The sequence below is a fragment of the Mus musculus genome, chromosome 6 (assembly GCF_000001635.26).
Source record: "Mus musculus strain C57BL/6J chromosome 6, GRCm38.p6 C57BL/6J".
In the NCBI taxonomy this organism is placed as follows: domain Eukaryota; kingdom Metazoa; phylum Chordata; class Mammalia; order Rodentia; family Muridae; genus Mus; species Mus musculus.
Window position 1 is genome coordinate 83,348,415 of NC_000072.6, and position 12,464 is coordinate 83,360,878.

The 12,464-nt window shown below is 51.7% G+C and overlaps 1 protein-coding gene across 5 annotated transcripts; it reads left to right on the forward strand.

The window, feature by feature from the left end:
• The first annotated feature begins 732 nt into the window (after positions 1 to 732).
• Bola3 (bolA-like 3 (E. coli)) lies at positions 733 to 11,722 on the forward strand. 5 transcript variants are annotated; one of them, XM_017321834.1, is made up of 5 exons: positions 1,053 to 1,140; positions 1,862 to 2,168; positions 2,852 to 2,975; positions 4,628 to 4,716; positions 9,733 to 9,986. In XM_017321834.1, the coding sequence occupies exons 2-5, from the start codon at positions 2,034 to 2,036 to the stop codon at positions 9,796 to 9,798; spliced, it is 414 nt and encodes a 137-aa protein (XP_017177323.1). In that variant the 5' UTR covers positions 1,053 to 1,140; positions 1,862 to 2,033; the 3' UTR covers positions 9,799 to 9,986. The 5 variants fall into 5 exon arrangements, with proteins under 5 accessions (NP_001350701.1, NP_001350702.1, XP_017177323.1 ...); NM_001363772.1 differs by lacking the exons at positions 1,053 to 1,140; positions 1,862 to 2,168 and adding an exon at positions 733 to 823 and having other exon boundaries at positions 9,733 to 11,722; NM_001363773.1 differs by lacking the exons at positions 1,053 to 1,140; positions 1,862 to 2,168 and adding an exon at positions 802 to 946 and having other exon boundaries at positions 9,733 to 11,722.
• Positions 11,723 to 12,464: the final 742 nt, after the last annotated feature.

Below are 12,464 nucleotides of genomic sequence, written 5' to 3' on the forward strand. Positions count from 1 at the left end.
GCCCTTGAACCTGCTGCCTTGAACTAACAGAGATCCACCTGCCTCTGCCTCCTGAGTGCTGGGATTAAAGGTGTGGGCCACCATGCTGGGCCTATAAATAAGCCTACTTTAATTGGTCACTTTAAAGAACAACTCTAGGTCCAAGCCACACAATAGCTACGGACTGCATAGGCACAGGTGCAGTGACGAAAGGCGGACAGTTCTTGCAGGCTACACCAGATGTGAGGCTGTAAACAGTTACTACTGCAGAAGCCAAGGACTTAATGGAACTTGGGCTTTTATTCTCCCACTGTAAACCAGTTAGGTTTGGTTGGTGGTTACTCAGCCCTCGTGGAGTGCACTCCCAATCCTACCTTTTCTGGAGGGTTTATTTTTCTGTTTGCTTGATTTTGAGACAGGGTCTCACTGTGTAGCCCTGGCTGACCTGCCATTGCTTCTCCAGTGCTGGCATTAGCTACCACATTTTAGTTTTGAGATAGGAACTAAAAACTAAAGTCGGCCTGGCACTCACCTTAGCCCTGACTGGTTTTGAACACAAAACAACCCTGGGATTAGAGGTGCCGTACTATGCCTGTGGTGACTTGTGTCTCCTGGAACTTAGAGAAATCCAAAACAAATGTCCACTCCCACCCCTCCTGGAATACCCCGCCAAACCCTATCCCCAGGCAAGTGGCCATTGCAGCAGTCTGCCCTCTCCAATTTCAGCCCCCTCACAAAGTCTCCGCCCTTTCTAGAACACAAGACTCCGGTGGCTTGAGACTTTCACAGCAACTCCAATCAGGAAAGAAGCCAGTTTCCCAGAGCACTGACTGGGATGTTCGGGGTGAGGGCAACCTGTTCTGTGCACCCCAGGGTTCTGGCTGCGGAGGAGTGCGACCTGGGGTATTTAGGGGACCCTGCAGTGGCAGCCAGGCCAAGGCAGGACGGGGAACGCCCATGTTTGCAGGTGCGGCCGGTTCCGGGTGGCGACCGTGGTGCGGGTGCGGCCTCCGGACGGCAGGGGGCGGGCTCGGCCTGGGCGGCGACTCTGGACACAGTGCCCGCGTCTTTCCGGCTGCACCGTGACCTCGGGCTGCGTCGCCGGGCATGGCGGCATGGGGCCCGGCGGCCGCTGCGCCTCTGCTGCGCGGGAGCCGCGGGGTGAGCCGGCGGGGCTCGGGCGGAGCTGCGGGGGAGCTCGGGCGGCTGTTGTCAGGCTGGGGACCCGGGGCAGGGCCGAGGTCCTTCCTTGTTCTCATTCATTCACTCCTGCCCTCTGCATCGCACCGGGTGTGCTGGGGGCTACTGGACTTAGGCGGATCGGGAGACAGTTCCATAACCAGTCACAGTACAGAGACCCTGGGAAAGGCTGCCTTATGTACAGGAAAACATAGGTGTCATAGCCCCGAGTCCTGGCTTTGGTCCTGGGCACTCGGGACGAGCTTGTACCCTACAATTGTATGCTTACCAGGCCTCTGACCTTGACTCTCTGTAGCCTGCCGGCTAGAGTAGAAGCCCAGCACAGGGCGAGCTCTCCTAATTCGTCCAACCCCTGTTGGTTTTTGAGACCGCTTCTCGAATTATAGCCCTGGCTGGCTTAGAACTTATGACATCCCTCCTAACTCCTGGAATAAAGTAAGCCACAGAGCCCATTCTTTCTCCCCTTTACAGTCTCATCATTAGCTTTACCCCCATCCACCTCTCCTTATTTGCCTGCTGGTCTTGAATCTATCACTCAACATGAGGAGTTTTGTTGCTGCACGGACGCCCAGGGCAGTTCATGTGTGATTTTTGTCAGTCTGGATAGGTGTGCTAAGATGATCGCCTCCTTTGAGGACTCTGCAGCTCTTAGTGATTTTACATTGCCATCCCGTTCTTCCAGCTATGCTTCTATCTCAGGAGCAATCCCACTGGCAAACCTTGCAGATGTGTCCAGGCTCACAGCCTCGTGGTTTCGTTCCTTTGTGCGGCACACAGACCATCTAACTCCAGACCTTTCCCCTGGCCCGCATCTCAGCCATCTCTTAGGCATCTTGGCCTAATGTCCAGTGACCATGCCTCTCACCTGCTCATTCGCTGCTTCAGAGGACCTGCCTGAGGATCAGCTCTGGGATGCTGCTCTAGAGGGACAGACTCCATCTTGTCCTTTAAGATTGGCTAATGAGAGAGCTGGGGAGATGGCACAGTTGGTAAAGGGATCACAAGGATGGGCTGAGTGACCCTAGGACCCTTGTGAGATGGTGGATAAGGGCGCTCCCTGATTTTGCAGAGGATCCCAGTTCAGTTTCCAGCATCCATGTCAGTCCACTCACAGCTGTCTGTAACCCTAGGTCCTGGGCTCTGATACCCTCCCTCATCCAACCTCTGAAGATCTTGCATCCATGTGCACACACTCTTACACACGCACATACACATAGTTAAAAATAAAAATTTAAGAACAGAAGCCAGGTGTGGGGGCACATACTTGAACTCCCAATCCTGGGAGTGCGAGACAGGTGGATCCCTGGGCTTGCCTGCCAGCCTGCCGCCCTGCCTACATGCTGGGCTCTAAGCCAGTGAGAGCCCCTGTCTCAAAAAAACAAGGCGAGATCCCCGAGAAGGACAGCTGTGCTTGTCCTCTGACTGCAGTGAACACATACACACGGGCAGCTTCACACACACAAACATACCACAGAGACCCAGGGTACATCCCTGAAAGTCTAGGTAGTGAGCGCCCTGCTCTGGCCCTTCAGGTGAGTCTGAGGAGAGATTGTGGCCCCTTCAGCAGCAGTGCTTGCTCACCAGCAGCCCCAGTACTGTGCCCGCCCCGCTCGGGCAGGGACCATCGCTGTGCCTTCTCACGGTTGTTCAGACCTCCTCTGTGTTCTCCCAGCTCCCTCTGTGGCACTGTGCGCAGCGAATGTTTGCCTCTCAGACGGAGGGGGAACTCAAAGTGACCCAGGTTCTCAAAGAAAAGTTTCCTCGAGCCACAGCTATTCAAGTCACAGACATCTCAGGTAAGGCTCTCTCCCGTTTTCTCCATGACCACTTTGCTGAGGTTTTTTAGAGTTTTTCCCTGGGGAGAGGCTGAAATCAAGAGACCATGAGGAGGGCACTTGACCCAATGACTTCTCAGTATGTGTTGCTTTGGGACAAATGGAGATGAGGATTTAGAAACCTCAGAGAACCACAAAGACAAGCCCCAGCTGAGAGAACTCTGGGTTTCCAGACTAGCCCTGCTCAGACGAGGCCCCTCTGCAAGCCTGATCCTGTAGAGGCATCAAGAGCTTGGGCCATGTTCTTTACGAGATGGGCCTTGTAATCTGCCCACCCCAGTTCTTCTGACAGCCTACAACAGTACGGCTCGAATGGGCCCAAGCTGGGTTTTGTCAGCTGCCCTACTTTATCCAAGAGGCAAGCCCAATACAGCCAAAGGAGGTGGGAGAACCAGAGGCAGAATCAGGACTCAGGGCAGACTCCCCAAGCCCAGTCTGGCCGGCCTCTCCTCAGGCCACTGAATTCCTGGCTGGCTGTTTGTCAGGACTGTGCTAGGGGCATGGCTTCTGCGTAGAAGCAGAGGGGACCTGGGTGCCTTATCCAGACACACCCAGAGAGGAACACAGGTGCAAGCAGCTAGATAAGAGCCAGCTCTACATTGCCACTACTAGGAGAGTCCCCTGACTTCCCTGAAAGCACAGTTGCATGGGTTGGGAGGACGTTGACAAGTCTCTTTTATTGTGCTGGGGACATAGCTCAGTTGGTAGAGTGCTTGCCTAGCATGTACATTCCCTGATGTTGTGTCTTATTAAAAAAAAAAAAAAAGAAGGAAAAAAGTGCCAGGAGAGCACAATATGGCGAGGTGGGAGGGGCCTTTCTGCGGGCCGATGCTGAGGCATCCCTTCCCCCTGAGGTACCAGCCATTACTTGTAAAATTGATCGGATATGCCGTTGCTGGCCTGTAATCCCCGAATTCAGAAAATGTAGTTCAATGAGGTCTGGTGAGGTGAGACTCTAACTTACATGAAACAAAAAGCATTTTGTTTTATTGTACGTCAGTGAGGGCTCTGAGGGCATCCGTCATAGTGGGAAAGAATGGCTGCAGGAGCTTCCAGTGGCTGCTCACATGGCATCCACACTCAGGAAGCAGAGGGATGGATGCTGGTACTCAGCTCACTGTCTTTCCCTTTAGTCCAGGATGCCAGCTTAGGGGTGAGTTATTCCAATCTAGAAATCCCCTCAGGGACATGCCCGGAGGTTTGTCTCCTAAGTGAGACTACATCTGTCAGGTTGATAGTCACTGTGGGGCCGCACCAGACGCTTAGATGGAACCTTAGAATATGTCTGTACTACTGAAATCAGTCTTCCCACCTCCCTCCCATGGCTTTCTAGGAGAGACTGTTCTGCCTCTCTGTGCTCCCCAGGCCTTGTGCCTCCTCTTTCCTGCCCACGCTCGACAGGTGTGGGTAGTAGAGGGAGGGGTCTTGCAAAGGGAAGAATGCCTTTGGGTCAAGGCTGCCCGCCAGGAGTGAATGGCCAGAGCAGAAATCGTGGTCTTTCTCTAGCCCTGTTAGCAGAATGCTGTCAGAATGTTCCTTTTGGGGGACTGTCGGGTACTTTTGAGTCTGAGCTACCATCTGTCATCACTGAAATGCCTTTGACTCTGTTTTAGGAGGCTGCGGGGCCATGTATGAAATTAAAATCGAATCGGAAGAATTTAAAGAGAAGAGGACTGTCCAGCAGCACCAGATGGTCAATCAGGTCAGTGGCTCCGGATGGTCCGTTGCCCCGGCCTTCAGCATCCGAGCATGCGCGCAGCAGTGGGCATGGAGACGGTCAGCATCTGAGCATGCGCACAGCAGTGGGCATGGAGACCGTCACTGTCTGAGGCCACAGCAGTGGGCATGGAGACGGTCAGCATCTGAGCATGCGCACAGCAGTGGCCATGGAGACGGTCACTGTTCATAGCGGGAGAGAACAAGGCAGCTTTCGTATATGGTCAAGAGGACAGGTGCATATGAATTAACTTTAATATACATGTAGCGTGAATTAATCTGGCACATTTATTTCTTTACTTTATGCTAGGCTCCAGAAATCCCAGTATTTAAAACTGTCCCTCAACAGCTGAGCGGTTAAACGATCGATCTTTACTTTTTATGCTAATCTGGCTGCCTCCCAGCCCCTTCCCATGATGCTTGTATAGTATTATTGATCAGGTGCGTTTCCACGATCTCTCTCTGGACCCCTTCCTTATGGCTCCAAATCCTCCATCCTCCTCGCTGATCTCAGTCTCCCTCTCCCTGCTCTCCTTCCTCTGGCTGGCGCTGTCCTGCCGTAGTCTCTGTTCAGCCATTGGGTGCTCAGCATTTATTGACAAAACAGAGAATAAGTGGTAAGAACTGTTTACACAGATGGGAGACAGGAGATTCTTGGTCTGAGCATTGCAATGCCGTGTCCTGATTGAAATAAGATAGGAGGGCAGAGGAGGGTGAACACCCTGTACGACTCACTAGGGCGAGATGTTGAGCAGATGTGAATTCATTCCAGATGAATGTAAGCCACCTAGGAGTTATCTTTTAAAGAGAGGGTCTCATGAAGCCCAGGCCAGCCCCAAACTCACTCTGTAGGTGAGGATGGTCGTGTGCTTCTGATTCTCCTGTCTCCGCCTCCCGAGCGCCACTTCGGCTGGTTATAAAGTGCTGGGGTCAGACCTAGGGCTCATGCACAGCCCATAAGAGCTCTACCTACTGAGCTGCATTCCCAGCCTAGTGTATTTTTTGTTTGTTTGTTTCTTTCTTTTAAGATTTATTTTATGTATATGAGTATGGTGTCTTCAGACACACCAGAAGAGGGCATCAGATCTCATTACAGATGGTTGTGAGCCACCATGTGATTGCTGGGAATTGAACTCAGGACCTCTGGAAGAGCAGTCAGTGCTCTTTACTGCTGAGCTATCTCTCCAGGCCCTAGATTGAGTCTTTTTAAGACCAGGTCTCACGCTTCGAACTTCTGACCCTTCTGCCTCCAGCCCGTGAAATGCTGAGTTTCTAACTGTGCGCCATCAAGCCGAGTGTATGAGGCACTGAGGATGGAACCCAGTGCTTCATGCGTACTAGATAAGTGCTCTACTGACTGAGGTATGGCCTTAACCTGTGCTAGCCAGGGATTTTTAATAGGATGTCCGTCTGATGCTGACTTGGTTTGGACTCATGATCTCTAGCCACTCCGTCCTGTGCAGGGTTATAGACGAGTTCCAGTGTGCCTGGCCCACTCACGTGTTTTCTGCGGTCACATATGGAGAGGATTTGCAAGCATAGACAGTGCTAAATGGTTCTTTGTAGATTTCTGCATGTGTGTGTTCCTCAGTGGGAACCCATTCTGACTTTGACACTGGGCCTTTTTCTCTGAAGTCACCCTCTGGACATCTGGGTTTGGTTTCACACATGGAGGTCTTGTGTGCAATCAGCTGGCTTAGTTTTTTGAAAAGAACAGATCTGACCTTGATGTCACATATCATTTACTGTCGTTGAAGGTGTCTCCCTCCTTCTGCAGTCACCCTCCCAGCTGGCTGTTTCCTGTTGCTCTCTCTTTCGTCCTCTGGACCTTGACCCTGATTGAGGCCCTGGCCTAGGTTCCCTTCTGCACCAACTCAAAAGCTGCTTCCTACCCCCATGGCTGGGCTCCAGAGCCCTTCCATCTTCTGACTCCCTCTTTCTTGAAAGTTTGTATTTTGTACTATGATCAGGGCTGGGCACACATGCTACAGCACACATGGCCACAGTACAACTTGCTTCCACCCTGTGGGGCCTGGGGATTGAACTCAGGTCACCGGGCTTGCTGTGTCACCTACCCTCCAACTCCTGCTTCCAGCTGCTGCCGATTCTGACCTGCGTCCTGGCTACATGCACTCCTGACACCTGTCGGCCCTTTGCCATCCTCATAGCTTTGTACCTTGGCTCTGGCACCTATAGCCCCCAGGCAGGCTGTGATAGGGCAGCAGGCAGTTGGGCGTGGTCTCGAGACTTAGAGCACAGGTAGACTAGACTGGGAAGACCTGGCTGATGGCTTTGCCCACAGCCTGTGCCACTTGAGCTGTGTTCTCTGACACAGGCTGCCTGGTGTGACTGGACTCTGGGCCCTACCATGCATGCCTTGGCCTGCAGCTAGAGTTGCTACTTTCTAGGTTGTGACCCTGAGAAAGTTATTCAACCTCCCTGTGGCTTAGTTTCCTAATCTGTAACACAATAACTGGGATCGTGCATGCCCCAAAGGCTCTTGGGAGTGGTGAGCACCCACACAGCTTGACATAGTAAGGCCTCCATAACTGTACTGTGTACACCAGGCTACCTCTAGGCAGTTTCCCTGTTTTCCCTTCTTACATTGCTGCAGGAATGCCAGGATTACAGTTCTGCCCTTTTTACCTAGGTTCTGGGGGTCAGATTCAGATTTGTCAGGCTTGCTTAGCAAGAACTCTTGCTTTTTTTTTTGTCTCTATTATTTCTTCATCAGTGCCTCTTGCCTTTTTCTTTGTGTCCCCAATATCCATGATAACACTGTGCACAGCCATGCTCAAACGTGTCTATCTAAGATGCATCCTTTTTAGACAGGGTCTCACTGTATAGCCCTAGCTGTCCTGGAACTATGTAGTAGACCGGTGGCCTTGAACTCACGGAGATCAGCCTGCCTCTGCCTCCCAAGTGCTGGCATTAAAGGCCTGCATCAATGATTGGCCTTCAAGCTGCATCTCCTTGCCCCATAGTACTTTGTTTTCTGAGTCAATGTTTCATAGCCCAGGCTGGCCTTGAACTCACTATGTAACTGAAGAGAACCCTGACCTTTTTTTTTTTTTTTTTTGGTTGTTGTTGTTGTTGTTTTTTCGAGTCAGGGTTTCTCTGTATAGCCCTGGCTGTCCTGGAACTCACTTTGTAGACCAGACTGGCCTCAAACTCAGAAATCCTCCTGCCTCTGCCTCCCGAGTGCTGGGATTAAAGGCGTGCTCCACCATGGCTAACCCTGAACTTTTAAAATTTGTTGTCAAGCACTGGGGGTTGAATGCAGCACTTTATCTGAAGCCCCATGACTGCTCCTCCATGACTTAGGGTACTTTAACCAAGCCCAGGTCCCAACCAGAGCCTCAGTGTCCTTAGCTATCATGATGCCATGATTCTCCTGTGGCTGTAGCAGGTAACGTGTGACATTAACGTGGGTTGAGGGGCCTTGGGAGGCTTCCCAGAGATCAGAGGGAGGTGCTGGCAGGAGGGAATGTGCACAGTGGACTGCAGAGCCCCCAAGTATCCTCCCTGCGGCCCATATTAGCACAGATGCAAAGACAAAACTAGCCACTAGGGGGCAGCGTGGGCCTGCAGCAAGCCGAGGAAAGGCGCCCAGTTGTGTGATAGGCTTTTCCAGGCTTTTTCTTATCTGCAGAGTTGAGGCTTCCCTGTGAGTACAGAGCATGGCTCATGGGCTCCCAGCACAACAGCAGGGTCAGATAGGAACAACTGACACCTGCTGTGGCCAGGACCACAGAACATCTGGGTCTATACCCTGACCTATTTACTCACTTGCTGACTTTGGACCAGGGGTACTCAGTGTTGTCTTATCCCTACAGCCCAGATGTTGTGTGTGTGTGTGCACACATGTGTTCGCTGTGGCCAGAGGTCACAAGCAGAGGTCAGCTACATAGGCAGGAGGTCAGCATCAGGTGGCCTTCCCATTCATTTCTCTACGTTTGAGGATTCATTCTTAGTTTATGTGGATGAGTGTTTTGCCTGCATGTATGTTTGTGTGCGTGGTGTACTCAGGGGCAAGAAGACGGAGTCAGAGTCCCCCCAGGAATAGAGTTACAGAACCCAACTAGTCAGTTTACTCCAGTTTTGCAGCACCAAGTGCTGTTAACTGCTGAACCAGCCTTGGCCTCAATTTTGATTAAGTCTTGGTTTGGGGTCTTCCTTTATTGCTGGACTGGACTCCTGAGCTCAAGCTGCCACCTGGCCTCACCCTGGCAGCTGGGCTGAGGTGTGCTGCACAACAAACTTAAGAATTACTGAATGAAAACAATCGTAAAGGGAGCTGGGTGCTGAGCTCTAATCCGGACACTGGGGAGGTTGAGGAGGGCAGATCTCTGAATGGACCATGTTCTACATAGCAAGTTCCAGGCCAGCCAGGGCGATGTAGTGAGACGCTGCCTCAAACACACACAGAACTGCAACGGGGAACTGCAAAGAGGCTTCGAGGCCAAACGTTCGTGTGCAAGTGTGACGCCCAGAACCCACAGAGCTAGATCCTGGTGTTACAGATGTGGGGGACACACCCAGGGTCTGTCAGTGCTAAGTGACCATGGTAGCCCTCCTATAATATGAGCGCCTGGAAGGCAGAAACAGGCAGTCCCTGGAGTAGGCTGGCTAGTTGACTGGCCTGAACGGTAAGCTCCAGGGTTAGAGCAACCTCTGCCTTGATATATAAAGTGGAGAACAGTCACACTCAGGCCTATACACACACACACACGCACACACACATACACATATACATACACACACACACACCTACACACACCTACACGCACACACTCATACTCAGCCCCCCCCACATGCAAACACACACACATACACACATCCCTATACATATGCAAACACACACCACAGACGTAGGCAAAAAATATTTTGAAGAAAAAATTGCTTAAAATACGTGCAAGTATCCTTCAGACAGAGCCATGTAGAATACTGTACAGCCAACGTAAAGTCACAAGAACTGACCATGGTGTCTCTTTCTCCTCAGGCACTAAAAGAAGAGATCAAGGGCATGCACGGCCTTCGGATCTTCACCTCTGTCCCCAAGTGCTGACAGCTGACTGACTGCTCACGCTTAAAACCTGGAGTGCACTTCGCTCACAGCAGTATTTTAGAAAATCCCTGCCCACCTACAAAAATATCTATTTTTTGTTCATAGACATTTCTATATTATAATTATGGGAGATACATTGTCTATTTAGAGTTAATTAAAGTTCACAGGTGCCTCCTGCTCAGAACAGATGTGCCATGCTTCAGGTGCCCCCTTTCAGAAGCAGTGACTTTTGCTCACACTGTTGGAGTCTCTGTACAGTTCATCCTACTCCTGGACACAGAGTGAAGGCCAGAGTTTTGGTTGGTTTTGCTTTTTGAAACAGGATCTCATTGTGTAGCCCTGGCTGGCCTGGAACTATTTAGACCAGGCTAACTTGAACTTCTAGGTCTCCTGCTTGGATGAAAGGCGTGTGTCACCATGCCTGATGCCAGGGTTTTGGTTCTATGAAGTTTTAGGGACTCTCTCCTCCCATACTTCTATTAGAATGACGAACCCCCAGTTTCTCATCTGCATCTGGTGGGGTGAGTTTGCCAGCAGCTGCACTTTTAAAGCTGACCTTGCACACACTCACCCTGGGCTCTGGGGGTGACTCTGGGAAGCTGGGACATCTGTCTGGATGTCAGGGTCACCAAGTCTGGTGTTCTGGGTAGACATTCTAGTGTCTGATGCTCAGTCAGTGTCTCCGCATCCACGACAGTAGGCAGAGGGTGCAGGCTGACTTTCACCCAGCTTCAGGGCCTGCCTTCTTGTGTTTCCAGGAGCTGGCTCACCAGTGTTCCCCTAAATCCAGTGGCCAAATACCTCGAATGTGGCTTCTGCCTTCCCGGCCATCCCCACATCCCTCACATCCTCACTGAATAGTTTTTTGTTTTTTAAGACAGGGTCTTTCTACAGAGTTCTAGCTGTTCTGGAACTCACTGTGGACACACCAGGATGGCCTCGAACTCAGAGATCCACCTGCTTCTGCCTCTGGAGTGATGGGATTAAAACCTGCACCACACCTGGCGACAGCTTTTTTTAAAAATCTGTGTGCGCATGTGCATGAGGTTGTGCTTATTGTACGTGTGCTACAGTGCACACTCGGGAGGCAGAGAAAACATGCAGATCTGAGTCCTGGGGTCTGAACTCAGGCTTGGCAGTGAGCACTTTTACCAGCTGAGTCTATAGGTGTTCTGGGCATCTTAAGATGTCTTAGGTCTGCGTGGGAAGTCACTTAATCTTCATAACTTTAGACCAAGTGTGAAAACCCACCAGGGTCCCAGCTTTGGAGGGCTCTGCTGTGGTCTTCTTCCAGCACACCCCTCCCTGCGAGTGGGCATAAAGTGTCTGTCATGGTGGGCTCATGTTAGTCTGAGTTAGTCAAAAGCCCGTGCCAGGATACGGGTGGGCTAACAGTCACGAGGAAGAGCGGGCTTGTGGACGCTTAGGGGTAGAATCCAGATTTGGTATGAGGATGCCACTAGGAAGGAGGAGGGAGGCCTGGCAGAGTGGCTTTGATTTTGTGGCACTTACTGCTTCAGCTCTGACAAATTGCCATGGAGCACCATGCAGCCACCCAGAAGTCACCAGTGAGGCCAGAGCAAGTCATGGCTTTGTAGAGCCCTGACACTGGTAGTCACACAAAGGCAGGTGGCTGCAGCGGGACTCAATGCCTGGACACTGCAACTCAATGCCATGAGCTATAAAGCTCATGTTTGAGAGCCACGTGACTGAGTCAGTCATAGGAAAATTACTGGACCAGGAGGTGGCCACAAAGTCTGATGATCTGAGACCTGAGCTGGGGTCCTACAGCCTACATGGGAGGAGGAGAGGACCCATTCCCGCCGGTGGGCTGCCAACCTTTACATGTGTGCCAGGGCGGGCATCTCTCCCAGCTGTCATGTACCCAATATAAGAAAAGAAAAAAAAAGTTTCAAAACACCCATCAAGACTTCCATTCATGACTGTCGGGCCACGTCAAGAGCAATCCCGTGTGCATGTGGCCCAGGGTCTGTGGGTTGCGCACATCTGGTAGGCTATGCTGTGGATTGATTCTCTTGGGTGATCAGAAAGTCTGCAGTCTCCTGGGACATCTTCCAGCCATGGAGCCCAGGAGCAGAGGGTTTGGGGAATGTAGTCCTTAAGCGAGATCCGTGAGGACCAGGCTCTCTGGCCTGCCTGAGGACAGCTCTTTGGAGAAACAAAAGCACAGAGCCCATGTCATCTATAGCACATGGAATGGATGGTAGGGTTGGGCAGAGGTGGACCTGAGAGTTCTGGATGAGAAACTATGGGGGTGGCGTGGGGTGGGAAGAGGTGGGGTAGGGTGAGCTGTTTGTTACTCGGGATACAAACCAAGAATGAGTGGGTGACACACGGGAGCAGAGTATGTCTGAGAATAAGGCAGCATGAGGGGGTCTCCTGGGGCTAGGGCGGGGCTAGGGGAGGAAACTAGGGCAGGGCTCTGCAGTGGTAGAAAGCAGGGACAGACTCTGTGTAGACTTCCAGAGGTGGGAGGGAGGGGCTAGACACATCTGGAACTGGACACAATTTTCCCAGTCTTTATCTGGTGTTCTGGGGGTGGGAGGGTGCCAACAGAACGACCACCGGTTGTGAGGGCCGGATGACTCTTCAGGTCTCTTTGTACTTCAGGTGAGATGACTAACAGTTCAAGACTAGGCAGCCTG

What these genes read in the sequence shown, in the direction of transcription:
- Bola3 (XM_030255677.1), top strand. Translation starts at nt 1,095, where the DNA reads ATGGGGCCCGGCGGCCGCTGCGCCTCTGCTGCGCGGGAGCCGCGGG. An exon ending in TCAAGTCACAGACATCTCAG is followed by an intron (nt 2,976 to 4,627) that starts GTAAGGCTCTCT and finishes ACTCTGTTTTAG; the next exon opens with GAGGCTGCGGGGCCATGTAT. An exon ending in AGCACCAGATGGTCAATCAG is followed by an intron (nt 4,717 to 9,732) that starts GTCAGTGGCTCC and finishes CTTTCTCCTCAG; the next exon opens with GCACTAAAAGAAGAGATCAA.